At 58.8% G+C, this 27,450-nt stretch overlaps 4 protein-coding genes across 10 annotated transcripts in view; 3 read left to right on the forward strand and 1 right to left on the reverse strand.

Annotated features, from left to right (window-relative positions):
- The first annotated feature begins 133 nt into the window (after positions 1–133).
- On the forward strand, positions 134–2,639 carry CFAP73 (cilia and flagella associated protein 73). Of its 3 annotated transcripts, none has more exons than XM_087768612.1 (7): positions 134–247; positions 811–916; positions 1,094–1,198; positions 1,266–1,466; positions 1,583–1,804; positions 2,089–2,247; positions 2,333–2,639. In XM_087768612.1, the coding sequence occupies exons 1-7, from the start codon at positions 183–185 to the stop codon at positions 2,477–2,479; spliced, it is 1,005 nt and encodes a 334-aa protein (XP_087624738.1). In that variant the 5' UTR covers positions 134–182; the 3' UTR covers positions 2,480–2,639. The 3 variants fall into 3 exon arrangements, with proteins under 3 accessions (XP_087624738.1, XP_087624739.1, XP_087624737.1); XM_087768613.1 differs by having other exon boundaries at positions 140–247; positions 710–916; XM_087768611.1 differs by having other exon boundaries at positions 141–247; positions 714–916; positions 1,077–1,198.
- Positions 2,640–2,922: 283 nt separating this feature from the next.
- DDX54 (DEAD-box helicase 54) lies at positions 2,923–9,235 on the reverse strand. The gene is made up of 20 exons (XM_087768615.1): positions 9,126–9,235; positions 8,384–8,516; positions 8,228–8,298; positions 7,959–8,144; positions 7,807–7,856; positions 7,645–7,686; positions 7,293–7,388; positions 7,021–7,142; positions 6,753–6,814; positions 6,466–6,597; positions 5,949–6,159; positions 5,347–5,481; positions 4,791–5,012; positions 4,628–4,701; positions 4,329–4,526; positions 4,011–4,156; positions 3,830–3,943; positions 3,644–3,748; positions 3,325–3,431; positions 2,923–3,231 (listed from the first exon to the last, which is right to left on the reverse strand). Exons 1-20 carry the CDS (start codon positions 9,165–9,167, stop codon positions 3,008–3,010), a joined length of 2,472 nt encoding a protein of 823 aa, XP_087624741.1. The 5' UTR covers positions 9,168–9,235; the 3' UTR covers positions 2,923–3,007.
- On the forward strand, positions 9,190–11,128 carry RITA1 (RBPJ interacting and tubulin associated 1). Of its 3 annotated transcripts, XR_015707201.1 has the most exons (4): positions 9,190–9,466; positions 9,673–10,282; positions 10,477–10,563; positions 11,067–11,109. XR_015707201.1 is itself a non-coding variant. In XM_087768616.1 (2 exons), exons 1-2 carry the CDS (start codon positions 9,243–9,245, stop codon positions 10,205–10,207), a joined length of 759 nt encoding a protein of 252 aa, XP_087624742.1. In that variant the 5' UTR covers positions 9,191–9,242; the 3' UTR covers positions 10,208–10,618. The 3 variants fall into 3 exon arrangements, 1 of the variants encoding a protein (XP_087624742.1); XR_015707200.1 differs by having other exon boundaries at positions 9,191–9,466; positions 9,673–10,563; positions 11,067–11,128; XM_087768616.1 differs by lacking the exon at positions 11,067–11,109 and having other exon boundaries at positions 9,191–9,466; positions 9,673–10,618.
- A 4,864-nt stretch (positions 11,129–15,992) lies between these two features.
- Positions 15,993–27,450, forward strand: part of TPCN1 (two pore segment channel 1) — a 49,418-nt gene continuing 37,960 nt past the window's right edge. For 2 of the 3 annotated variants that reach the window (XM_087768589.1, XM_087768587.1), the window contains exon 1: positions 15,999–17,208. In XM_087768589.1, the coding sequence (XP_087624715.1) occupies positions 17,097–17,208 (112 nt within the window). In that variant the 5' untranslated portion in view covers positions 15,999–17,096. Of the gene's footprint in view, positions 17,209–27,450 lie in introns of all 3 variants that reach the window. The other variant, XM_087768586.1, reaches the window with a different exon arrangement.

Here is a 27,450-nt window from a genome sequence, read left to right on the forward strand (position 1 = left end):
GGAAGAACCCTGGCGGGAGCGACATGCAAGCAGTCCCCGAGGGGCCTCGACGCTCGGCGCCATGCCGGGAAAATCCCAGGGAGCTGTGGGAGCCTCCGGCTGCCCCTGGCAACGGTGTTGTGCTGCCGCCATCGTGGCTGCCCCGTGTCCCGGCTCCTCCGCACCGGCCCCTGGGCGAGGGGATGCCGGGTGAGACGGCCTCGGACACGGAGGAGCGTTTGCGCGCGGCTTTGCGGGACCGGCTGCGGTGAGTGAGGTCCCCCCGTCCTCCCCGCGGGACGGGTGCCGCTGGCTGGAGGCGAGCGAGGGCTCGGCAGCGGGGCCGGCGCGTCCCCCCTGGTCTGTCGGTTTGGGTTCCCGTCGCTGGGTCCCCGGGGTGCCAGGGTGGGCGGCACTGGGTGGGTGCTGGGTCCCCCACTGGGGCTCCCAGGGAGGAGAGGGCCCCCTGCTAGGTATCCGGGCTCCGTCTCCGCCTGCACCCCATCCAGAGATGCCGGGACGCTTGGGTGCCCGTGTGCTGCCCGAGGTGCTCCCGGGTGGCTCTGACATGGGCGTCCCCCCCCAGCACCAGAGCTCCTGCTGCCGGGGAAGCTGAGGCTGGGCTGCGCCTCCCTCCCGAGCTGGGGGGAGGCTGAAGCAGGAGGGATGGGCAGGAGCGAGGGTGGGTGACGGGCGAGCGGGCCAGGCTCCCCACGCTGAGCCCTGGCAGGCAGCAGGGGTCCCTGGGGGGTCCCGGCCGTGCTGCGGTGGCGGGTGCCCCTGCCCCTGCTCTCCCCGCCCGGCCACGATGAGCCACGCCGCCCGCGGCAGGACGGTGCCAGCGTGGGACGCCACCGTGCTGCTGCCCTCCACGCGCTTGCTGCTGAAGAGGCGGGAGGTGGCGGAGGTGGAGCGGGCGCTGCAGAGCCAACGAGAGGTAAGGGCACTCCCAGCCCCTCCATGGGCCCCGCCATGGGGCTGCAGCCGTGGCCGTGGCGTGCCACAGGATACAAGCAGCCGGTGGGCACGTCCCCAGCCCTTCACGGGCTGGCATCCGTCCTCTCACCGGGCACCCTGGCATGGGGCGACGCTCTCAGCACCCGGCGGTCCCCAGGAGTTTCGGCAGAGGATGGAGAGCCTGGAGCGCCGCCAGCAGCAGCTGGGCCAGCGGAAAGACCAGCTCCGGGACGTCGTCCTCAAATTTGACGCCTTCCTCAAGGTGCCAGGGCGGGGGCCGGGGCCAGGCAGGCCATCGGGGCCGTGCTGACCGCGTCCCCACACCGCAGGTTTCGGCGGCGAGGCAGGAGCGGGCGCTGCGGCGGGCGGACGAGGAGCGGGCGCGGGCGGCGGGGCGTGGTGCTGAGGCTGCTCGCCTGCACCGGGAGCTCACGGGGCTGCTGCAGCGCAGGGAGCGCCTGGCCCAGCGCCTGCGGAGCCTCCGCGGCTTTGGCGACTACCTGCGGGGCGTGCTGGCCAGGACGGGGCAGGTGAGCGCGGGGGTCCCCGTCCCACGGTGCCACCCTGCGTGTCCCCAAAGCCCCTTGCGGGTGCCAACCCCCAGAGCAGCAGCCCCCGCAGCCTCTCAGCCCCCTCCTGCTCCCAGTTCCAGGACGTCCCGGCCATGCTGGCCCATTTCGGGGCGCTGGCGGGGGCGCGGGCAGCCCTGGCGCAAGAAGCAGAAGCCGGGCAGGAGCGGCTGGCCCAGGGCTGGGCACGGCTCCGGCAGTACCAGGAGGCGGCCGGCAGCGAGCTCCTGCGCACCAACGACGAGCTGGCCCAGCTCCGTGCACAGCTGGAGGCCACCCGCTGTGACGCGCTCCAGGCGGTAAGGGGGGACGTGGGGTGCCCGAGGACCCCCCCAGGGAGAGGCGCAGCACTACGGGCCCTGAGCGTGCTGCAGAGGGGAGAGGGCCAACGCGGTGGTGGTGGGAAGCCGGGCGGCAGCCCCTGGGCTGAGCTGGGGGTCCCCAAATGCCCAGAAAGCATCAGCAGCAGGCGTGCACGGGGGACAGGCGCAGCCAGGCCTCCCGCGTCCCCCTGTCCCAACCGGGGGGGTGCAGGGGCCACGGGGCAGTGGCTGGGGGGTGCCCAGTGCTCTCTGTCCCCCAGGAGTCCCAGTGGGCCCACATCCAGAGCACGGCCACGCAGAAGACCCTGCTACTGGGGCGGATCAAGCTGGCAGTGCTGAACCTCTTCCAGCTCACCACCGCGCGGCTCAGCGTCCCCGCGAAGGTGGCCCCAGAGGACACGGAGGCCCAGCTGGACACGGTCAGCGCAGCCCTCTCCCCTGGGTGGCACACGGGGACATTTGTGTCCCCGGATGGCTGTGGCATCAAGGTCCCTGTCTCTGCAGGTGCTGCTCTGCATGCAAGACCTGGCTGCCATCTGTGCCGAGCTGCGCCCCAGGCGGCCGGGGCTACATCCTCCACGCTTGCCCGTTGCTACCAGCGTGCGCCCGCTGCGTCGCCGCGGTGCCAGGGTGCCTCCGAGCCAGGAATAGCCCCCGGGGGACAACTGCCCGCTCCCGGGGCTGGGGAGAGGCTGCCATGGCCCCCGTGGAGCCGCAGGACCCCCGGCACCCCCCTGGGGATGGAGATCACTCCCCAAGTCTGGGAACCCCCACGAGAGGCAGCGTGGACGCAGCGGCACAGCCACCCTGGGATGGCGCCGCATCGGGGCAGGGGCTGGGGCAGAGCCCGACCCCCGGGGTGCCCCCTGCCAGGGGCGCCCCAGGCAGCAGGACCCGGCTGCCGCAGAGGAAGGGGGGGGGCGGCTGCTGGCATTCAGGCTGTTGGTATCTCCAAAGGCGTCTCCTGTCAAAATATAACCCAGCCCTGGACCCGCAGCACCCGCTTGTTTTAGGGCTGCGCCTGGGGGTGGCCCAAGGCGGGGAGGAATTACCCCGGGCACGATGCTCGCGGCAAGGACAAAGAGGAGTCAGGCTGCAAAACCAGCCACGTATTTAATGTCCCCTTCCCCGGCAGCCAGCCCAGGCGTGGGGGGAGCCGCTGGGGCACGGCCCCCTCCCCTACACCCTCTTCCGCAGCTTGCCCTTCTTCGCAGCCCCCGCCCGGCGCCCAAAGGCCATCTGCCGCAGCTCCTGCACCCGCTGCCGGTTCCTGGCCTTCAGGCGCTTCAGCCCCCCGCTCTGCAGGAAGCGCTGCTTGGCCGCCTTCTTGCGCTGCTTCAGAATCTGCTGCTTGTTCTTCAGCTCCGAGCGCACCCTGCCCCGGGCCGGGGGCTGCCCGGGCCCTGCGGGGGGGACACAGCCAAGCTCAGCTTGGAGGCCAAAGCGAGGTGGCGGGGGCGCGATGAGGAGCTCCATCGCTTGCTCCAGGTACTCACCGTGCCCGCGCCTGTGCTTCCCTCTGAACTGCTGCTCCCTGCCTCGGTCGTCGTCCTCGTCCTCGTCCCGCTCATCAACCTTGTATTTCTGCTTCCACTTCTCATAGCTGGGCCAGGGTGGGTTAAGGGAGCACGCGGTCACTCCCCATCGCTCGACCCACCGCAGCGCCTGACCTGCCACCCTCCCCACGCCACTGCCCCAGCACGGGATCGATCCCCGGCAGCAGGGCACGATGCCCATCGTGCAGCTGCCGGTGGCTCCGGCCCCGCCCCTCCTCGCCCCGGCGCAGGCAGGCAGCAGCGCAGGCAGGCAGGATACAGGTTGTTCTTGTAGGAGCTGCTGATGTAGCGCCCGCTCTCCGTCCGCACCTTCTTCTTGTCCTCCTGGCCCGTCTGCCCCACGAACCGCTTCTTCTTGCGGTCCCTGTGAGAGAGGGGAGGGCGGTGGGAACCCCAGCCCTGATTTCCCCCCCCCCACCTCCCCCCATGGCCGGACCCCACTCACCACTTCAGCAGCTGCTTGCTCTTGTTGAGGTTGTGGTTTTCATCACCCATGAGATCCAGGACGGCTCCGGCCGCCTGCTGCTCGAAGGCGCTGCCCTCGCCGCCCACGCTCAGCCTGCAAAGGGAGGGCGATGAGAGCAGCCCCCGGGGCAGGATGGCGGCGGGAGCCCTCTCAGACTCACCCCCTCTCGCTCTCGAAGTCCTTGGGCCGGTACGGGATGTAGAAGTCCTCGTCCCGCTGCGTTGGCTGCTGCGGCTTTTTCCTGGCGCCGTCTTCTCCCCCTCCACCCCGTTTTCGCTTCTGGCCCACCACGGTGGAGAACACGGCCTGGAAGGAGATGGGGGACGGGGTGGAGGAGCCGTGTCCCCCCACCAGTCACTGCGCCAGCCCCCGAGGCCTGGCACAGCCTGGGGGCCCCGGTGCTGCCAGCATCCAGCCAAGGCCGCCTTGCAGCAGCTCCCACGTCCACAGCAAACTCCCCCCATCCTTGTCCCGTTACCTGGAGGTCTTCCTCCTCTCCTTCTCCCCCCTCGGGCCCAGGGGGGGCCGGGGCCAGCCCCTGCCCTTTGAGAGCCGCTGCCCGCTTCTCCTGCTGCCCGCGCTGGAACTTCTCAATGAGGGCACGGTCGTGGCGCCGCTTCGACCGCATCACGGTGCTGGCCAGCGTCCGGGACGTGGCGTTGATCTCGAAGATGGTCTGCTCCCAGGGCGCGAGCGTGAGCGGCACGGCTGGCCGCACGGACCTTCCCTCCCGCCCCAACGCAGGCGCCTCGTGCCCGAGGCCGGGTCTCAACTCACCGCCTTGGACTTGTAGGTTTTAATGCTGTCCACGAACTTCAGCCTCTCCAGCTCGGTGTCTTCAAAGCGAGCGCCTGGGGAATGCGGGCACAGAGAGGGGCATGGATCAGCTCCGTGGCGAGGGGAAGGGGGTCCCCTCCCTCGGCATCCCCGAGGCACTCACTGAAGAGCGGGTGGATGCCCAGCTGGGACACATCCAGGTCCTTCGCCCTCTTGATGGACTCGGGCGAGGGGCCAGGCCGGGACCGCAGGTACTGCTTGTGGGCGTTGTCGGCGACGCGGCGCAGGCTCCGCAGCTCCAGCGAGCCCTCGTGGTCCGTCAGCAGCAGGCACTCCTCGTCATCCACCAGGCTCTGGGGGACGCGGCCCAGGACCCCGCCGGCATCTGCAGCCCAGGGGACACCGTGTCACCTCGCCAGCACCCACCCTGGGCTTGTTGCAGCGGGCACGGCAGCAATCCAGGGTTTAACAGAGCAGAGCGACCGGCCACAGGGAGCTTGGTGGTGTTAAATCAGCATCCCCAACACACCAGAGCCCCCGGCACCTCGTTATCCCCAGCTGCACCCCAGTAATGAGAGCATATCGCCCCTCTGCACGGATGCCAACGACAAGACCACGAACTCCAGCACTGGCCAAGGATAAAACCACAGCGGCCACGTGGCCAGTGCCCCAGCTTGGACATGCAGCCACCCCGATGCCTGCAACCAGGTCTCCCTTACCAGCGGGCATCTCCTGGGCACCGGCGAGGATGAGCGGGCGCCCCAGGAAGAGGTGGAGGTCAAAGACGTAGGGCATCTCGTCGGGAGCCACCAGCGAGTAGGCAGTGCCGCTCCGGCCAGCACGGGCCACGCGACCTGGCAAGGGGAGGAGGAGAGTGGGAAACCAGACGCAGTGCCAGCCCAGCCTGCCGCCACCCGGGCAGGGACCCGCTGGTGCCCCTGGGAGCCCACGCACGTGGCATTTACCAGGTGGGCACGGCTGGCAGGGGGCGTGGGCTGCTGAGGAAGGGGGCAAAGGGGAGTCCACCACGGTGCCATCCTGAAGGGAAGGCGCCAGCCCTGCCCCCAAGAGCCCCCGCAGATCCAGCTGGGAAATCAGGGACATTCCTGCCCCTGCTTTGTCCCCCGCCTGTCTCCCGGTGTCACAACACGGTGACCTCCTGCCCCAAAGATATCACCGCCAAGTCAGGGGCATCAGTGCCAGCCCAGCGAGCACAGGGATGGGAAAAACAGGGGACAAGGGACAGCCCACCCACACCCTCCCTGGCACCCTGAGGGACCCCCAGGTTGCAAAGACCCCTGCGCGGGGCACCGGCACCCACCGACACGATGCAGGAAGAGCTTGGCCTTGGCGGGGAAGCTGTAGTTGATGACGTTGTCCAGCATGGGGATGTCGAGCCCGCGGGCGGCCACGTCGGTGACCAGCAGCACCGGGCACTTGCCCTGGGCAAACTTGGCGATGTTGATCTTGCGGGCGGTCTGGTCCAGCGAGCTGTAGATGTGTGTGCAGCGGATGCCCTGGGCCGTGAGCAGCTGGGGAGGGGAGAAGAGAGATCAGATCCCACCTGGGCACGCACCCTCAGCCAAGGCACAGACCCCAGGGTGCCCACTCGGATCCCCAAATCCCACTGCGCTCCCCCAGGGGAAGGTGGATGCAGCACCTCCATGATCATGCATGCTGGGATTTCTTCTTCAACCCAGCAAAACAGAGGCAGAGACTCCAGCAGGGACGTGCCCACAGATGCAGACCCCGTGTGGGTGTGGAAAGGGCTCCTAGGCACCCCCGGCAGCCCGCCCTTTAACAGGGGTACGTGCTGGGCACCCCCAATTGCCACTTGCCTCCTTGAGATACTCCGTGTGGTGCTTGGTGGCCACGAAGACAACCGTCTGGTCCTGGGGCTTCACCACGCTCCGGAGCAGGTGGAGCAGCACGGCCGGTTTGTCGTCCCCGCGCACGTGGAAGAAAGCCAGCTGCAAAGGGAGGGCAGAGCTCAGCCCCTCTGCGTCCCCACGCCCAACATGGCCACCCCTCCTGTCCCCTCCTCGCCAGCCTGGAGCCGCCGCAGGGTGGCTTGCAGTGGGCAGGGGGCACAAAGCCCACCTCGAGTCCCCCTGGCCCCTCTCACCTTGAGCTGCTCGCTCAGCTTGGACTCCACGTCCAGACGGATCAGCATGGGCTCGGTGAGACCTGTGGGATGTGGTGACACGCAGGACATGGGTCGCAGGTGGGATGCACTACTGGGACCAGCCCCACCCTTCGGCCTGGGGACACCCACTCGGCCCAGCATTAACCCAGCTCGGTTTCGCCAGTCCTGGGCCCAGCCCCGCTGCGGGACGGTGCCGTGTCCCCATCCCCAGGCTCCCCGCAGCCGCTGTCTGCCCCACGCTCCTCACCAGCCCGGGCAAACTCGACGAGCAGCTTGGGCAGCGTGGCGGAGAAGAGGACGGTCTGGTGGCAGTCCGGGAGCCGGGCGATGATCTCCTGGAGCTGCTCGGCGAAGCCCATCTCGAAGAGCCTGCAGGGCAGGGGACACGGGACGTGGCAGCGCCTGTTCGGTCCCTCCGTGCCCAGCCCTGCCACCCCCTAGGGCACCTCGCTCCCGCCGTCGCTCACCCCGTGCGCGGGGACACCGCCAGCCCCAGGGACCCCCCTGCGCCCCGCTGACCTGTCGGCCTCGTCGAACACCACGTACTCCACGGTGTGCAGCTTCAGTTTCATCTCCACTGCCACGTGCACCAGGCGCCCGGGGGTGGCGATGATTCTGCGGGGACAGAGCTGGTGACAGGACTGGATCGGGGGGGACACGGCGTCCCCGCACCATCCCAGGTGCAGGTCCCAAATCCAACCCAAAGAAAATCCAACAGAGACCCCCATGGGGGGCACAGGAAGATGCTCCAAGGGAACACCAGGACACGTCCATCAAGCACAGCAGCTGTAAACACCAGGGATGTCCCCAGACAGTGGGTGGCTCTCAGGGGCCGTTTCCCCACCGGTCCCCTCCCTGTGTCCCCACTCACATGTCGGGGTTCTCGTGCAGGGCGGCGAACTGGTCCTCCATCCTGCGAGAAGGGGGGAGAGGCTGGGGCGGCGCTGGGCGGCACGGGGCAGCTCAGCCCCTCACCAGGTTTTGGGGAGGCTTTAGGGAAGTGGGGACCGGTGGGGACGTGGGGACAGCTTACTTGTCTCCTCCCAGGATCAGGGCTGTCTTCAAGCCTGTGAACTTGCCCAGCTGCGGGGTGAGAAAGAAACATGTCAGCAGGGCGTTAAAACCAAACCCCTTCCCCCCGTTGTCCCCGCTCACCCCCGTTGTCCCCCTTGTCCCCCCTTGTACCTCCTTGGTGAACTTCAGGGTCTGCAGGGCCAGCTCACGGGTGGGCGAGAGGACGAGGGCGCGTGCCCCGGCCTGGCTGGGCGCCTTCAGCCGCTCGAACATGGGGATGAGGAAGCAGGCCGTCTTCCCGCTGCCCGTCCGTGCCATCGCCACCACGTCCCGGCCGCGCAGGATGGCGGGGATGCTCTGCGAGACACCGCCCCGCCGTCACCGTCACCGTCCCACTGCCACCACCCCGGGACGGGGGTCCCACCGCGCCCCGCGCTCACCTTCCTCTGGATGGGGGTGGGCACCTTGTAGCCCTTCTTCATGATGCCCTTGAAGACGGGGTAGCTGAGGCCTGCGGGGACGGGGACAGGTGAGGGGGCGCGGGCAGGAGGGGACGGTCCCCATCCCGGGGCGGCTGCCCCCCGCCCCGCACGCACCCATGGACTGGAAGCCCCCGGATTTCTTCTTCTTCTGGTTCTGGGCCCGCACCATGGCCCGCGTGTCCGGCTCGGCGTCGGCACCGTCATCCTCCTCGGTGGCGGGGAAGGCGGGCAGCGGGGGCGCGGGGACCTGGGGATGGCGGGGGGACATGGCTGCGGCGATGGGTGTCCTGGCAGGGCCAGAGCAGGGACACCGGTACTGGGACGCTGGCGCTGGGGACAGTGGCACATGGGGATAACGGCACATGGGGATAATGGCACATGGGGACTGGGGACACTGGTTTTGGGGACAGCAGCACACAGGGATTGGTGACACCAGTACCGGAGACGCTGGCACACAGGGACTGGGGATACTGGTACTGGGGACATGGGCACTGGGGACACTGGTACCGAGAATGCCAGCACCGGGCACAGGGGACACCGGCACACGGGAACCAGGGATACCGGTACCAGGCACAGGGGACACCGGTACCGGGCACAGGGGACACCGGCACACGGGAACCAGGGATACCGGTACCGGGCACAGGGGACACCGGCACACGGGAACCAGGGGCACCGGCACCGGGCGCAGAGGGGACCCTGGCACGTGGGGACCGGGCACAGGGGACACCGGTACCGAGCGCAGCGGGGGCCCCGGCACACGGGGCCCCGGCACACGGGGACCGGGCACACCGGTACCGAGGACACCGGCACAGGGCCCGCCGCCCTCCAGACCCCCCCATCCCCACCCTGTCCCTACCGGCGCCCCCCGGGGCTGGCGGCGGACCCTCGCCGGCGCCATGTCGGTAGCGGCGACGGAAGCACGTGGTGGTGGGCGGGGCCGGAAGGGGCGGGGCCGGTTCCACCCGCGGCGGCCATGCGGGCGGCGGGGCCGGTACCGGTACCGGGAGGCGGCTCCGCTCCCCGGGGAGGCCGGGCCCGGGGCGTCCGCCGGGCGCGGGCGTCCTTCGTGGACGAGTCGCTCTTCGGCCGCCCCGCGGGGGCCCGCCCGGCGCCGCCCGCCTTCGCGCCTCCCTGGGCGGCGGCTCCTCCTCCTCCCCGCGGCGGCGGCGGCGGCCCCCGGCCGAGCGGTAAGTGCAGGTGAGCCCTCCTCGGCCCCCGCCCGCTGCCCCCGGCCCTCGGGGCTCCCCACGCCCCGGGGCTCCCCGGGGTGCCGGCCCTCGGGGGCTCCGGGGCGATGCTCAGGGACCCAGCGGGGTTCGTCCCCCCCCCCGGGGCCGGGTCTCTGCGCTGTCGTGGCCGGGTGATATAAACACGGGGTTTTCCCTCCTTGCCGCCCCGCCAAGGTTGAGGAATCGCGCTCCCTCCTTCTGCGACGAGTCCCTCTTCGGCTCCAAGCCCGAGGGTCCGGCCTGGGCAGCTCCACGGATGAGGAACGAAGAGGTGGCCAAGCTCCATCCGCTGCTCTGGAGCCCCCCGCCTGCTCCCCGAAGCCCGCCCGGCCTCTCCCCCCGCGCCAGGCAGGCGCCCCTGAGAGCCGTCCACCCGCCAGCCCCTGCGTCTCCTTCAGCACCAGGCTCTGCGGTGGGCGGCGAGGGCGAGTCCTGCGTCTGGAAGCGTCCCTTGAGCTCCGAAAGCCAGGGTGCTCCCGGCAGAGGACGTTCCCAGTCTCTCAGCCGGCTGAACGCCTCCTCGGACGGGCAGCGCCTGGCTTCAGACAGCGCCAAGACAGACAGGCGTAAAAACCAGAGCCCTCTGACAGCCCCTGCGACCCGCCGAGGGTCTCTGCTGAGGGGTCAATCAAAAAGCGTGTCTGGACCTTCTGTGGCCATCAGCTCCAAGGCGGTGGGTGGTTGCAAACCCAGGCCTCCCTGGAAGTGAAGCCAAATGTCCCTCTGGACGTAAAGACCACCTTAACCTACCCGAGGTGGGGCCTGACCTGGTGAGCCTGACCTGGTGAGCGAGGACGCCGGGGCCTCCCGTGGCTGCGAGCGAAGGACGGGGCTCTGCTCCGCATGGGAGGATGAGCTGGGAACCGAGGGCGACCGCAGCACCGGAGCGGGACAGCGTTGGTGGTGACAGCAGCGTCCCTTGACTGTCCGGTGGTCGTTAGATGAGGAACGGTAACGAGTCAGGTTCCTTCTCTCCAGGATGTCCAGCCGGGAAGTCGGAACAGCAGGAGACGGGACTGCCTGCAGCGTGGGCGCAGGGGCGTCCGGGAGAAGGCCCAGGCACAGGTACCCCTGCAGCGTAGCTCGGCGGGGACGGGCAGGGCCCGAGCTCAGGTGGAGCTCCCAGAGCAGAAGGTGCCACCAGGGTGGAGGTCCCAGGCCAGGCTGGCCAGGGCAGCTGAAGTCCAAGGGCCCTGACGGGGACCTCTGCTGACCAGTTTTGGAGAGAGAGGAGCCCTGCTTCATCCTCCCTGTGGTGTACGATCGCTCGGGCTCGACGGGACTGCGGGAGGTTGCTAGCCCAACCTCCTGCTCGAGGCGGGTGAGCCGTGGCCTCAGGCAGGGCTGCTCAGGGCTTTATCCTGTCAGGTGGTGGAAATCCTGAAGGACAGAGGCTGCACCACCTCTCTGGTACCCCCCCCACTGCTCGACTGTCCTTGGGCTGAAAAGTTTCACTTTTTATATCCAGTCGGAGCCTTTCTTGTTTCTGTTCGTGTCTGTTCTTTCATTCTGCTGCGCACCTGAGCGCAAAGCTTGGCTCAAACCTCATGGTCGCCTCCTTTTCATAGGTACTGGGAGGCTGCTCTGAGCCCCCCCCGAAACCTCCCCTGCTCCAGGCTGCCTGAGCCTCCGCACATGGGACGTGTGCTCCAGCCCTGACCATCTTGGCGGCTCTCTGCTGGCCTTGCTCCGTTTCATCAACTCTTTAATGGTCTCCTTTGGCAAGGAAGGAGAAGGGAGGACGAGCAGAGAGGTGAGGAATGGCATCGCGCTGCGTCCCGGTGGCGGTGGGATGCCCCCAAGCTGCATGGGGTTTTGTAACAGAGAAGGCTCTGCCGCAGAGATATCGGCAGCTTCTGGCGATGAGGACGCGCTGAGCAGACGCATAATCCTGTGGTTGTAGTGAGGGTTGTGAGGTGCTCTCACGGCAACGCCATGCTCGTGTCACCAAATAAATGATCGAAGGCAAATCTGCTGGGGCCTTGTGTTTGATCCACGGGATGCTGCTGGGCAATCTGGGCGCAGCAAGCGTCTCCAAAGACTGAGCAAAGCAGCTCCTCCTTGATTTCCATTCCCGAGGTGGGAAAGAGCACGTCGGTCTTTAGGAAGACGAGTAGGGAGGCAGATAAGGGACACGCGCTGGGTGACTCGGGGTGTGCAGGGAAGGGAGGCTGCAGTGACGAGCTGCTGAGCTCAGGGAACACCGGGGAGTCGCTGGGAGTCTGGTAACTCCCTCCCACGCAAAGGGAAACATTCTCTCAAATTCACCCGAGGACAAACCAAGCCACGTTAAGGCGTTATTCTGCCCCTAGAAATTATTTTATTGCCACCTCGAGCAGCAGCAGGATTTGGGCCTTGACCCACTGCAGCAGATGAAGGGCACTGAAGCTAGGCAGGCCAGCCAGGAGGGACGCTCCTGGTCCGGTCCCGTTGGCAAGAAATGTTATTCTTGCTTTTGAAAGGCAACAGAGCTCAACCTAAAATGGTGAGACGTCATCATGCCACTGCTCTGGCATCTGCTGTCTGTGACAGCCAGCCCTGGCGGGCTCAGGCCTTAGTGCAAGCGCTGTCTCAGCTATTGCTTGTGATCTGGGAGAGCTGAGCCCCAGGGGAGCAGGCAGCCATGCTGGGAGGAAAGCATGGAGGACAGAGGATGGATTTTGTGCTTATTTCTTGGCTCTCTTGGCCTCTCCTTTTTTTCTTCCTCTTCGACGTGAGGAGTCGCTGTAACAAGCAGCTTTTCTGGATGCGGGTGGCAGCACAGGTCATGGCCATCGCCCTCACATCCCGCTCATTCTCCTGCCGCGTTCAGCGCTCCTTCTCAGCCCAGGAACAGTGGGTAGGCACAGCGTGTTTCTCCTTTGGGCCAGGCCTTGGTGCAGACAGCACGAAGTGCCTCTCGCTCAGCCTGGCAAGACAGCAGACGCCAGTTACTGCAGGCTCGAGGGCCTTCAGCAGGTTCTCCCCGCACATCCCTGCGGAGGGATCCTTTTACCTCCCAAATCCGGGTAGAATTGTGCCTGGCTGCTGAACGGAGCCTTCCCAAAGGGACCAAAAAAAGGAAATGTGCCTGAATGGGACTTTTCAAGAGGTGCCAGGTCCAAATACCTTCGTGCTCCTTTGAGCCTCCCCCCCAGCCTCCCTACACTGCAGGCAGCCTCCATCCTCTGCTGGGGACTCTGACCGAGCGCGGGTCAGAGCCTGCTTTGCCACCACGCTGAAGAAAAGGCCACATCTCTGTGGTCTGCGCGCGGCTGAGCCTGAGCCGAGAGCTTTGCTGCGAAGCAGGTTGTGTCAGTGGTGCTGTAACCCAGCTCACGCGTGGGGAGAGCCAGGCCGCGTCCGCCTGCGGAAGGCCAGGGACGGGTCATTTTGGTGGCACTTGGCAGGAGTTTATTCCTTGCCCAATGGGCTAGTGAGCCACACAGAGGAGGAGGGTTAGAGGAGCCAGCAGTGCTGGGGCTCGGTGCTCCAGACGCCCTGGCAGATGGAAAGCAAGAATAACCTGACGTTATTAAAAACCCGAGAAGGCGAGGATCCTTATGATTAGCATCAAGTGTTCAGGCCCCTTCCTACACTTTTCATTGCGGCAAGCCAGCGGCTTTTCTCCACCTAGGTAAAAACTGTAGGGGCACGAAAGCAATCGGGGCCTTCTCAGAGGAGGCGTTGGGGGTGCTGACGTGAATCCGAGCCTGTGCAGCTTAATTTGGATGTCGGCACGGTGACAGGCAAGCTGTTAAGCCTGCAGGTCTCTCAAGTGGGCTGGGAGAGAAACCGAAGTATGATTTGGACACTAGATGGAGACAAGAGGGTTAAGGATTAACGAAAGCGAGCGCCCTGTTCCCTAGCAGCAGGTGGATGAGTCAGATCCAGTGAGGCGAGTCAGCAGCAAACTGGGGTAACTGCCCCAAAATCGAAGCAGCAGAGAACTGCTGAACCCGAAAGCAGGACACAAAGTGCAGTACTGGAGTGCTGGAGTACTTGAAAGATGAAGCCTCTTAAGATGAAGAGAGATTTTGTCTGAAAAACAAGTTGACAGTGGCTTATGTGGCCAGTTCATCCCCACTGCTGTGTTCAGGCTCCAAGGAATCAACGGGGGAAACTAGAGCCCATCGCATCAGCCACAGGCTTTCCTGGCCCACGCTGGCCCAGGTTGTCACCGAGGGCTTCCAGGCCGTCAGGAGGTCAGAACTGGCACTTCCTCGCCATTGACACCATGAGGACAACGTTGGTTAAAACATAAATGGGTTGCTTGGATTTCGTACTGCGGTTCTCAGTCGTATTTGATGCTTTACTGCTGCCCTGTCCTCTTGTTCTACCAGAGCTGTGCAGTCCAGCGCGAGAGCAAAACATTGTGGGCTGCCCTGCCTGTAGGAGGCCAGCGCTTGTGCGGGGCAAACACCAAGTCCGAATAAAATGAGATGGGGGAAATGTTCAGTTGTTTCCCGGTCCCAGATGCACCCTGTCCAGTGTCACTGATGCTCAGCTCAGGCGAGAGTTGGTGATACGGAGGCCTGAATCCCAGCTGGGGCTCCTGCCTGCTGCTGCTCTGATTTCTCATTTTTCTATCTGCTCAGCACTGCGATAAATCACACTTTTTCTACCTTTGACTCAACCCTGACTCCTCTTCTTGTGTCTCAGCAAAGTACCAGCCAATCTGGGAACTGCTTAGCTGCCAAATTTAGCTGTGCCCAGCCCTAGGTGCTACAAACAACTATAAACGATGGTTTTATGTGTGGGCAGTATTACGTTTGCTTTGCTTAGCCCATACCAGCTCCCTTGTTTTTCAGCACGCGCCTCGCCCGATCTGCGGTAGCCTCGCTGCTCTGTGTTCTGGCCAGCGTGCAGCCTCTGCGCAGTGACGCAGCGCTCTGCGGAGGTGGTTTCAGAGCTGAGTCAGTGGATGGGGAGAAAAAAGCGGTCCTGCGAGTAAGCTGCTTGCTTGGTGGTTGTGATTGCGTTGCTACAGGGCTGCTTTCCGCTGAAATCAGCGGAGCATTGTGATGGAGCGGGTATGCTCTGAGAAACAGCATGTGTGTCCTGCCAGGAGCCAGGTAATTACCCGAAGCAGGCAGCAGCCTGACCTGCCGGCACGACCACGGGTTTAATCTCCTCCTGCTGTACCTTTCTGAGAGCCGGCGCTGGTTCTCAGCGCTGCAGTACAGGTGTATTGAGCTGTGTCCTTAGGTGCCGAGTGTCCTGCTGTAGCTGGGCACGCTCGTTTGGGGAAGCCCGCGGCCCCTGTTTCTGCTGTTTGATCACTCCCCGCTTGGTCTGTGGGATTCAGGTCTTTTAAGTCTTTTGGCCAGCTTCTGCAAGCTGTTTTTGAGATCTCTCATCACGTTGTCCTCCTTGTAAATCCAGCCCTGGAGGATGACACAAAGAAAGAAATAAGCACTGAGAAGGGGAGGGCACGGCGAGGCATCCGGTGGGCAGAAGAAAGGCTCGTTTGCAAAGAGGCTGGTGGTTTGAGGCTGGACACCCCTGCTTTGGTAGCAGGGGGAACGCTTCAGCTGGACAGAGGCCTCGCTTATGCATTGGTAGCACTGAGAGGAGTCCTGCTGGTGGCAAAATCAATCAGAGCCGCTGGGCAGAGCCTGGTGGCTTTATCAGGCTGGCTTGGGCTCTGCGGGACTGTCCCGGGGACCTGGCTCAGGGGGTGGCCTGCGAGAGAAATGCTCAGCCTGGAGCAATGGAACAGATTTATTCATGACACGCCGGGCCGCTCGCGTCCAGCTTGAGAATCCTCCCCTCATTAGAGGTGGACGTAACCCTGGCGTCTTGGGAGAGTCGTGTTTCACCGAGGGGGCCCTCGGCCCTTCATGGCGCCTGCTGTACCCGGGGCTGGGCCGGGCCGGCCTCGCCTCCCTCAGGGCCTATCTCTCCCCTGCAGCCACCGACGGCCCCGGACCGGGTCCTGGGAACAGGAACATCTCCTCCTCGAGGCGAGGCCGGGGGCAGCGGCCCGTCCCGGGGCCGTGGGGGTGAGGGGGCCGTGGGGTCCCGGGGCTCCCCTCGGGGTGGGCCCGGCGCCCCCGCCCTCCGCCCGCGTCCCGCCGTTGCTAGGAGACGGCTCCGCTCACCTCTGACCCCAAGGGCGGGGCCTCAACGCAGCCAGTAGCAGCCCGCAGTTTTCTCCCCGAGAGCCCGCCCCTTCCTCCCCGTGGTTGAGGCGGGATGTTATTAACCCACCACCACCTCCAGCCAATCAGCATCCCCGTCTGGCCGGAGAGGCAGCGCCGCTACCCAATGACGAGACCAAGTGCGGGAGGGAGGAGGAGGAGGAGGCGGGAATAATCCGGATCCTCTCTCAGGGGCCGAGGGCCGGCGGTGGGCGGGGCGGAGCGGGTACGGGAGCGTGGATTGGCTGGCGGGAGGGAGGCTCCGCCTCTCTGGGTGGGGCAGGCGCCGCCGCGGCCAATGAGAGGCGAGGGGGCGGGGCTGCGCGCACCGGGCGCTGAGGAGCGGTGTCGCAGCGGCCGCGGGCGCCGGTTCGGCGGGGCCGGGCCGGGCCGTGTCCGGGAGCCGGCGGCGGGGCGTCCCGGGGGGCCGCGGGCCTGAGGGGCTGGCGGGGGGCAGGCGCACCTGCGGGCCGCCCGAGGGCTCCGCAGAAGCCGGGGTGGGCGGCGGAGCCGGTTTGCGCGGGCCGGGGGCGGCGGGGAGCCCGGGGAGGGGACCGGGCCGGGGCCTCCACAGCGCGGTGACAGCCCCGTCTCGGTGTCCCTCTCTCCTAGGCCGCGGGAGGAGCCCGGTCCCGGCCGCTCTGCCTGCCGCCCAGCCGTGAGCGTCCGCCGCCGGGGCTCACCTCCCGGCCCTCGGTGCAGCCCGGCGGGCCCGGGGCGGCTCGGCCCGGGGCCCCCGCCCCGCAGCGGCGCGGCCGGCCTGTTGCTGTGGGAGATGCGGCCTCCGCCGTGACTTCTGCCTGCCCTCGCCACGGCCCGCAAGGACGGAGACGGGGGAGAGCAACAGCTGCGTGGCGGCACCGGTTGCGGAGCGTCCCTGCGAGGGTGTCCAGGGCCTGCTCGGTTTTGTTCTTCCTCCACCTTTTACAGAAATCCGTGACTTTGTGACGGTGACATCACCCAGTAAAAAAACCTGCGGGAACTTCATGTGTGCAGACTCAAACCGGCCTCTTTTTTCTCCCTCCTTCCCCCTCCCCACCTGAACTCGAGGCATTTTGGCGTGACAGGGGAAAGAGCCATGTGTGACGGTGACACTTAGCATCATGCTGGCTCCGGATGCCTCACGCCCGCTGCTGCTGCTTGTGCTGAGTGGTCAGGAGTTTGTCGAGAAGCACTTTCTTTTGCTTCCGTGCTGTACTGCCTGGAACAGGCAGCCCGCACCTGACTTTTGGAATTGAGTTTTTGCGTAAATACTGCCATTGAGGCTAGCGCCCTGCGCTGCTTTTCGAAAGCAAACAACGATCCTTTTTTGAACTGTGGTCTCTAGAGATGGGTACGCATACCTTTATGTTCTTATGTCTAGAAGGCGCCCCTGATGGAAGACTTTCTGGGGAGAGTTTTTGACGTAAGCGTTTTACAAGTGGAACTGAAAAAGGCGTTTAAAGCTCTTGGAGCGGGAGCCTCTGAAGGGACAGGATGGCTGTGAGCATGGATGATGACGTTCCCCTCATCCTCACCCTGGACGACAGTGGCAGCGGCGCCTCGGCCCCTCTAGATGACCTGGATCGGGAGGAGCTGCCTAACGAAAGTAAGATCGCTTTGTCGTTGTTTCCTGCCCTCTGTGACGGCCTCGCGTGTTTTTCTCTTTGCGGCGGCTGCTCTTTCTCGCGCTTGCCAGGACCTGAAACTCTCAGAGCTGTCATTCGGCATCCTGGCGGCTGCCTGAGAAAATCAGATCGGGAAGTTGCTGATTGTGTTGCTTGTTTACTCCCAGCGCCCCTGTTACACCGAGAGGGCGGAGGACGCTGGATGGACGGGTCCTACCGATGCCGCTTCTAACACACATTTTTTGTCGTTTCCGTGTAATAACCCGTGACCTCGTTGTCCTTAAGCTCAACTTTCCTTTCCAGCACGTTGGCCCAGAGCGTCTCCTTTTCTTAGCGCTGACCCGTCGCGCTGTACCGCTGGCCCGGGCTGTCAGGTGCAGCAGCTGCAATCGTGTCATGTAGTATTTTCCTAGCACCATACAGCATCTGTCCTTTGCAACTGTTGTTTTGCCTGTTTCTCGGTTACATTCCGGTTTTTGCAATAAGGAAAGCGATACGTGTTGATAAGTCCCTTTAACATCTTTATTGTGTTCTTATCAAAGAACCCGGAGTGCTTTTAGACAATATATTCATACTCCTGTTAGCCCCAGGTATTTGGTGGGACGGAGCCAGCCTATGAGCGTTGGGAGGGGGAAAACAAAAGCCACCATCTCTCGGAAGCATTGCTTTCTCCTCGGTATATCCTCGTTAAAGCCGTCGCCCCGCACTAGGTGAGATGGGAAGAGCAGATGTGTTTGAGCACGTTCGGTGAGCTCCTGCTTTATGTTAGACCCCACGGAATGCGTTTGAGCCGCTTTGTTCAACGCATCCCTTTGACTTCCAGTTGACGTTGCAGGTGTACGCACAGGTCTTGCGATCCCATTCGAGCCCTTGCTGCCACAAACTTTAACATTTGTAACAGATAAATCATTTCCTGGCCTGGCATCCCTTTTTTCTACGTTATACCTCTATTCCATGCCACCTCTGGGGCTCTGTGATGTGATTTCTCTCTCGCAATCATGTGGGTTCCCTTAATTTCCTCCTCCTGTGACTTCCCGAGGCAGTAGCTAGTTTCTGACAGTGAAGATTCCTCCTCCCTCCTCCTCCTCCTCTCCCGCCTATGCAATACACTTCCCTGGCTAAACTGCCCGGTTGACTTTCTCTAAGCTCTGCTGCGTCGTTGCTCCATCGCATCTGCTCTGTTGCATCCATTTGTCTTTTAACGTTTAGCTCTCTATTTTTAAGTTAAATAGATGAGTGCTTCCTCTGACCACTGGTGTATTTATAGGCTTTCTTGTGACTAATTTTAATCGCTCTTCTCTCATCTTTTTCTTCCACCCGCCTCCCATCCCTTTAAAGAAGTTGTGTGAGGTTTACCACTTGGTTAAAGCCAGCGTGACTGTGTTAAAGCACAAGCATGAGAATGAGCGTATTAATAAATAAAAATATTCCGCAATCTGCTTCCCTTGAAATACAGGGAAATTGTGTAGGGACCAATTTTGTGCTTCTTAAAAGAGCGCTGTGTGGTTTTTGAGCGTTCATTTCCTGGAATTCTTCGAATGAAGTGTCTCTCGGTATTGAAGAACTGTTATTTTGCTATATGTTTTAATCACTGTTAAAGTTGAATATGCTGAAAAAAATATAAAGCTTATTCTGTGCAAGTGATGCTGAATGATACGGAGCCTCCTGCAGTCCGTGGGTGCTGTGAGAGTGGGCTGAAAGATTAGAAGAGGAAGGCTGGCGTAAACAACTTGAAAGGCACGTTTATCTCTGAGAAGCGGGAAGCTTAAATTAGTGAGGGAGCAGACTAACGCCATCACTTGCAACAGTAAGCTTGTTTAAAAAACAGAACATGTAGTCCCACTTACCTCTTTGCCTGCGAAGAAAATCGACTGTGAAATGCAGAAAAGTTGTGTCTCGCGGAGGCTGCGAGGAATTCCAATGTTTCCCCTCTGCTCTGCCTCCACCCCTCTGCTGAGGACTGAGATGGCGTTAACAGAACTGTGTAATTTCACCTTTTTATTCAGAGGCTTCTCTTTTTCAGGGAAAAAAAAGAGTATGTGAGAAGTCCTTTTCAGGGGAGGGAGGGCCTGCCAGGGTGATGATGGGGGCATGGGGACGGGGAGGGTCAGGAGGTTGTTTCCTTCTGGTTTTGTCTTCCTTATGCTTAAACTCTCGGAACAGAATATTCAGCCAGAAGTTGGAGGAATAGCGCACTTGTTACTGTGCCTGACCCTCGACTCCTAGGGGTTTGGCGGCAGGTTAAACACAAAGCTTTTATTTCAGTGTGTCCCCAGACACCAGCTGGGACCATTTGCCGTGAAGGACCCATCATCCTCTTCCCAGGTGACACCGAGGGAAAGACAAAGCGGGCGCCACCGCCCTTACGTGAAATCACGCGTCCGAGGTTGATAATAATTAAGTTGCACTCTCGTTTTGTGTTGTTATGGCAATGAACTTCTCTAAATTTTAATCCCTGTTCCAGCCTGTCACAACCGTCTGTGTATCTGTGTGATTCCAGTACATCAACGCTCATGTTTTTTTAAGGAACTTCTTGTGCTTTTTTTTAAAAAAAACCCCGATCCATGATGTAGCTTTGTTACAATCGGGTCCTTGGATAAATGAATTTGTAGTTTTGGACTCTTGGTGTTGATTGTCTGGAAATGCAGACAAGTTACTGGGTTGAAATCAGTAGTAACAGGGTTTTCTGGAAGCAAGCCTGTTGCAGGTGTAACAAGAAAGGACTAAAGTGCAAGAGTGTATTCCCTTCTGAACCTTGCAGAAGAGTCCTCTTCTGGGTAAGTGAACGTCTTGGGGTTAGCAGAAAAGAAAGCTAAATGAGAAAACTGTGTGGAAAATTACATTCTTAAAGAAAATGTCCAGCTGCAAAAATTAATCTCCCTAATCCTACAGCTCTTAAGCACTTAATGGGAGAAAATACCTGCATGGGGAGGAGTATTAAAACACTGCGTTCCTCGGCTTGCGCTGGGATACACGTCTTCCAGGGAGCTCCCGTTTACGGCCCCAGCGAAAGGTCAGAATCCTGCAAAGTTGACGGGAATTCAGACCGCATCCAGAAAGACACGGTCACTGTGGTGCTGATGGCTTTCTCACTACAATGTGTAGGACTGTGGTGCTGGCGAATTTTTCTTTCAAGCTCCAACAGCTCAAGGAGAGAGAGAGAGAAGCGCTTTCGTCCCTCGAATCCACGCTAATTAATATGATGCTGCCCTTCCCTAGTACATCTTATCCGAGAATCGCTGAGTGCTGTACACACTCTAATTAAGCTTCCCAGCACCCGTCTGAGGTGAACGACTAGTATTAACTGAATTTCTGTAGAAGGCAAGACCAGGGATGCAATCCTTGCATGACCTTTCCCAAAACCGCGTGCTGAGAACAGCGAGAGGCAGCCGGGGTTTAGTGATTTCCAGTCCTTCGTCACCCCAGCGCCTGGGAAGCGTTTGAACGGGGTTCTCAAAATATCTCAAAGTGCGAGGTATGTTTTCCGTACACAAAGGCAGCGCGGATAGCCTTGAAACTCTAGGACAGTGTCTCTCCTTGAGCTGATTGGAACTATAAGCAATAAATGAGTGCACATTGATTTATTCTGTATTAGATCAGATACAAGATTCTCCTTTGCCTCCTGCATGGAAATTGCTGTAGCCTCAAGTGGAGTTTCAGTGTGTTCAGAGCAGAAAGTACAGCTCAAAGTGTTGTACAGGGAACAATATGATATTGTATGTCTGTTTCTCCCGCACAATGGATTATGGCAAGTGGAAGAAGTCATCTTTAAACTCTGGGTTTTTACAAGAAAGCAACTGCCTCTGCCGTTGAGGTAAAAATGAATTATTGGGGAGGTGGGGGGAGCAACTGCAGCAGCGAAGTGCGATGTTTTCTAGAAGGATTGTTGGGAAATGGGAAGTTATAACTTTGAATGTTGAGGTTTCAGCTGAGCCTTTGCAATCTTGGTTTCTGCTGCCTGAAGGGTAAATTGTCAGGAAAACTAGAGCCAGCCCGGCCTTTTGGGTCAAAAGAGATGTGTTGACGAAGGTGAAGGGTAAATTGTCTGAAGCGTAAATTGTCAGGAAAACTAGAGCCAGCCCGGCCTTTTGGGTCAAAAGAGATGTGTTGACGAAGGTGCCCGCGTGCCCGTGCACTGCTGTGAAGGAGAAGGTGGCCCAAAGCGCGTCAAGAAAATGGCATTTTGCTGTTGGTGAAGTCGGAGGGGCTGCCCAAGGTGTGCTTGGTGGGGAGTGTGACTTTGGCCAAGGAAAGCAGCTGGAAGGAGGGCCTCTTCCCTTGCCTCGCTTCTGCGCGGCGGCCCGCTTCCTTGATGAGATGCGTGAAGAGGCTTTCAGCGAAGCTGTTGTTTTCATAATCGGCTGATGGAAACCCATGTGGCGTTTCTGGACACAGAGCCTAATTACGGCATTCATGGATGTTGTATACAACAAACTTGTCTTTTTTTTTTAAATTAATTTACTAATCCACAGGTAGACATATGCTTTTGGGGGTGGCCCAGGATTGGGGGCAGTTAACGTTGTTCGTGCGAGACTTGAGCCGCCTGGATTTCGATGTGTTCGGTAATCAGTGCGACCTGAAGTGATATAACTCTTTTGTGTTGGATCTGGTTCCAGAACATGTTTATATCACCAGTGAGAGAAAGTGAATCTGTCCGCATAGGCCACAGCTTCAGCTCGTGGGGTCAGCGAGTCCCTGCTCTTCAAACGTCTCTGTTGCCTTCTTCCTATCGCCGCTTCCTTTGGTGCCATCCGTGGATGAAAGAGATTTCCAGGTGTAAAACAAGCGTAGGTTTTCTGAGGGGCTGAGGGGACGAACGGAGAGTCGATACCTGACCTTTGGGGAAATGCTGTAACCACACCATCTCGTAGTAGCTGTGCTTCTGGAGGATCCACTTTAATTGCTGTGGAAACGTTCTGGCTTTGCTACCTTTGAAGGAAATTAGGCGTTGTATATGTCAGCCATCTAGCAGATTTGATAAATCCTTCAGGATCTGTAGTTTTTTGATCCTTGGGTGAAAGTAAGGATTTTGAAGATGGTTATTTGGACTTAGGCGCTAGTTATGAAATGCTGTAGCTAATTGGTGTGAAGAAATAGGGGACGAGGGAACAAGCAGACGCTTGCGATGGACCTGGCAGATCCCGAGATCTCTGACAGCCAGGCTCTTAAACAGCCTTCTGGATTATCTGGTGGCTTTCTCGGATGCTACGCAGGATATTTCCTCGCGTCATGGCTCCTGGTTCTACTGATTTGCCTTTAATTAGTTCCAGTAGCAGTGCTTCCGCTGCCGCGTTTAGAGGTGAAGCATGGCCAGAGCACAGGACTGGGATCTGATTTTCGGAAGCAATCTAGTTCTGCTGTTGAAGCTGCTCCTCCTGATACCTGGGGTAAGTCAGTGAACGTCACTGTGGTTAACACGGCTCGTCTGTAAAGCGCAGATTACACCTTGGGTGGAAATGGACAGGTAGGCTTCATTACTTTCTTATGAAGAGGTGCTGTTTTGTATTGCTGTGCATGATTTGTTTTTCTTTACCTGCTTAAAATTTATATTGAGGGGAATTTTTCCTGAAGCACAAGTGGTAGCTCCGTGCCGGATTGCTGTTTATGCCTCTGAAAGTCTCATTTCTCCGACCTAACAGCCTTGCATTTTGCAACTTCTGCCAGTGCTTCTCTAATCCTTTCCTGGCCTAGATGACTTATAATGAATGTTTTAAGCAAGCAAAGCGAAGCAAAACTGCCTCCGAGATGAGTGAGGGGTGAAAATCTTGGAAAGGGAAACGAACACCCGAAACATAAGGGGATTATTGTTTTCTCCTTCAGTACAATTTGTTTCCCTGGGTGATGAGCTCTGTAAACTCAGAGGAAGGAGGTAAATGCTGGTTTTTAGGAGATGTTGGGTATCTTTTGATATGATGTTAGAAATAGTGGAAAATGTGTTTCTGCTCTGAAGTTCCAAATGCATCATCCCCTGGAATCTCATTTATCCTGAGAATTCAGGTTTTAAGGCAGGACCGACCGCCTTGCCTGGGCTTAAATACTTGCCGTAACGCGAGAGGGTAGAGCCGATACCTTCGATTCAAGAGAAACAGCACTGTGTTGTCCGGAACTCACAAAAGCATTTGTATCGAGGCATTCTCAACGTGACTCTGTAAATGTGGTACCAATAGAAGAAAAACCACGAGCAGAGTAAAGTACCAGGAGGTATTGCGGGCTGCAGTTATCTTGTGTATTTTTTTTTTTTTTTTTTTTTTTGAGCCTGCCTTGTTTTCTTAGCCCTGCAGGAGATCGGTTTGCACAATGCACACATTGTGTGTTTCACAGTAGGATGCTTTGTCAAACAGAATCTCTGCGCTGTTGACTCTTTCGCGCAGTAAAAAAAAAAAAAAATAAAAAAAAAAAATCCTAGTGATTTCATCTTGAATGCCCCATGCTGTTCAAATCTGAGCGAGTGAAAGCGTATACAAGGTAAAGAAGACTTGGGTTAGTGTTCCATTATCCTGGAGTCAAATGGTTCTTTCTCCTTTGTCATCTCCCGGAGCACTAGCGATGGATATCATCTTTCATGCATGCTCACTGTAAATCAGGGATGCTGCTGCGGAGGGGGTTGAGGAGTCTGGCAGCTTCTTCTCGCTCCTTTCATGAAGACGGCAGTAACGACCTTGATGCTTTGAGGGAGGCAGCCCGTTCCCTCGCCTGTCCCTTCCCTAGTACGCAGCTCGCATCTTTTTGGTGTGAGAGCAGAAGAACAGGCTAGGCTAAGTGTTTTCTCCCCAAGGTGATCGCTGCGGTTGGAAGATGCGGGGGTAAGGGCACGTGCTATGGCATCGGAGGGCTCTGCTTTTCGAACAGGTGGTCCCGGAACTATAAAAGATGTTAAGGAGTTTGAAAGTGTTCGAGCTGCAATTTTAAATCGACAACTTTCCAGCTCTAACCGGTCACTCCTCAGCCACCGCAGCTGACTTGGGAACATTTGGCTCAGGAAGCGGAACAACAGTTGGAAACAAATAGCGATTAGTTTTTTCACGGCTTCCCAGGGAACGCATCAGTTTGTTCGTTTTTCCCCTCATTTTTGTGATTCCTGTGGATTTTTAAGGCACTGTAGATGCAGGATGTTCGGTTTAGCCAAGCTTGCTTACTGGCAGATTAAAATGAGCAAAGGCTGAGCACGCTGAGTTCACTCATCATAACCAATATGATGCTTCTCAGAACTTCCTTTGCCCTTGGTATCTTCACCGAGGAATCCTGCCTGCTGCCGTCAGCCCCCCTGCGTTGAAATCCCATTTTACCCATTTGAATGCTGTAAGAAGTGCTGTATAAACTAAACAGGAGCATCTGTGAAGTGGTTAGAGTTGTTGTTGATTGCCTTTTCCTTATTGCCTTCAGGGGATTTAAGCTTGAATTTGCTGGAAGTAGAATTTATGAGCCAGAACACTCCATTTCTGATCCTTAAGCTGGGAAAAGTGCGGTGCATTTGATAGGTCTTTCTCTTGCCTCCAATGTCTCTGGCTTTTGATCTGGACCTTCCAGGGCTCTCCCCATGTCTTTAGCATAATTGCTTTTTGCATGTTGAGACGATGCCCGATTTTTACACGACTCCTTTCTTTATGGAGAGCTGTAGGAGCAGCTTTAGGATTTCATCCATCCGCTCCTAGCGAGCGGTTCAGCAGGCAGCTCGTGCGCCTGTATGCTGGCCTCTTCACCTGGGAGAGGAGGAGGCAGAAAAGGTGTGCTTGCGTTGATCCGCCGCAGCACCGTGCGGCCGATGAAAGATCCTGAGGATGCCGCGAGCAGGCTGCTGTGATTTGAATCACGGCGTGGGGGTTTAAAGCTTGTATCCAGTGCTGCTTTTATAATCGTGGTCTGGTGGCATCTGTTTGGAACAAAAGGCTTTTCTTTTCCTGCTTACACGGGGGAATAAAATTTAGGATGTATCTGTGTGCACAGCCGTGTTAAACCGTCTGGTTCAATGGAGCTGGACACCTTAGCTACTCTCTTACGTTTCCTATGACTGCCTCGCACACGCGTATATGTATACACTGCCATTGGGGAATTTCTGATGATCTGTATCTTATTCTAACTACAACTATTTTTCTGAGCACACTTTCACTATCCTCAGTGGATTTGGGAAAGTTTATTGTAGAAAAGTAATGTAGCCGGCTAAAGGATTTCACTAGAATGCACAAATACGTTCCTGCTCTTCGTTAACTAAATGAAGAAATGCCTGTAGAATTAAGACTAAGTGATCAATCCTGCAAGTGGGAGCACCGAAAGCTCCCCAGGGTCAGGTTGTACCGGTGAGCTGGCTGTGTCTTTGGCAGGGTGTTTGGACGTGGGAGGAGGGAGGAAGGGATGCCATCCTCCAGCGAGCGCTTCTGCGGCCGCTGGCTGTAGGCGTGGGGCTCCAAAGGGAGAGCGTAAGGGCAGAAGTGTTGACTAATGCAACGTTTCCGTGGTCTGTCCCCTTTTTTCTGTGGCAGGGTCACCCTGGCTGGAGGGGATCGGTGCCTGGTGAGAGGCACAAGAGCTGTGGTGTAATCCATCTTGTAAACGCAGCGTTCCTACAACGGCGAACGGCGACGTCCAGCTGGTTATTTAGTTAGGTGGTGGTGAGTCACTGCAGAAATAGGAAAACGCTGCTGTTCGTTGCCCATTTGCGTGTTTGTCACGGTGCAGAGGGGAACGTTGTTTCTCCAGGGCGCTGAGCAGACCAGAAGTGCTGGAAATGTGACTGAAGAGAGGACGACTTGCTAAGACTGGTTTGCTCCGTGGCTCTGCCTTGCTACCTGCAAGCAGTATTAAACGTTCTGCTTTTTCTGAACTGCTGGCAGGTGCAAACAAGCGACCGCTTTGGTCCTGCCTGTATTAAGTAAATGCTCGCAAGCAACTTGCTAAGGAGAATTTTGGCATCGGAGTCGGGGGGGAGAAGTGAGCAAGGCAAAGCCCCCTCCTTTCAAATACAAGGCTGGCGGCAGGACCTTCTCTCTAGTGGTTGCAAAGGGGAAGACTTCAAAACATTGAAAATTATTCATATACTTTGCGAGAGCACAAACGCACACAAACCAAAAATGCTAATGGAAGCTTTTAAAGCTGTTGGAGAGGCAGCAAAAAGTCACAGTGTGGACATGCCTGTGCTGGCTAACGTGAAAGCAGCTGCACCGCTACATAGCAAACGAAGAAATAGAAACTGGGAGTGGAGCAAAATCACAAAGAGAAACGTGGTCAGCAGAGTTAAAGGTGCTCTGAAGGACTTGAGAAATAAAAAGACATGTTAAGTGATACTGCTCTGTTAAGAATTCAAGGTTGAACAGTGGTCAATAACACTATGGGGAAGCTCAAGAAATACTGTATGTATTCTGTATTTGTTGAAAAGCCAGATGACCTGGTCATCGTATGATCTATTCTTTCATTCCCGCAGTAAATAGAGATTAAACAGCTGCTTCTAAAGGTAGGCATTTAAAAATCAGCAGACGACTTTTTATTCTTCCTGAAGGCTGCAGCTGAGGCAGTCTGAATATTGCCGTGATAGTGACTTTCTTCCAGCCCCAAAAGGTATTTTGCACCAGGCGGGAGATTGCAGGCCAGACAGCGAAACAAGGTCTCCAGGCAAAATAATGGGAAACCAGCAATAGCTCTTCTAAAATCTGGATTTAAAGGACAGTTTTTCATGTCAGTCAGTGTGAGTTTATGAAAAAGCGAGCATCATATGAACCCGAAGTCGTGCATTGACTTATTTTGTGAGGTTACAAGATAGACCGGCAGTGTTTTGAGAAGATACTTGTTTTGGCACCCGTGCGGCATTTTGATTGAGGAACTGAATAGTACGAATCAACACTGTGTAGCTAATGGCTTTGCAAGCTGGCTGATGGACGGGTCTCAAAATCCAACTGGTTATTGGGACTGGTTAGTGAATAGGGACGGTATCAGCAGAGACTGTCACAGGGGTTGGATTTTGTCCCTGTGCCAACTGCAGTATTTCTGTCTGATCTGGAAGGAAAAAAGAAAAGTGATTTCTGATCAAGTTAGGAGATGCCGTAGGTTGAGGGCGTAGTAAAGAGCGAGGAGGGGAGCTTAGTGATTAGAACGAGTTAGTAAGATGGATGCAGGCAAGCCGCGGGCGTGTGGCTGGGACCGACTGTAGGGTCGTGCATCTGCAAGGGGGGAGAGGGCTGCCTTGGCGAGCGGAGGGGCTGAGCTGAGCCTGGTTTCATGAGCAACCGAGCTGA

The sequence above is a fragment of the Nipponia nippon genome, unplaced genomic scaffold, assembly GCF_047370975.1.
Source record: "Nipponia nippon isolate SJK-2023a ecotype South Korea unplaced genomic scaffold, ASM4737097v1 scaffold_30, whole genome shotgun sequence".
In the NCBI taxonomy this organism is placed as follows: Eukaryota; Metazoa; Chordata; class Aves; order Pelecaniformes; family Threskiornithidae; genus Nipponia; species Nipponia nippon.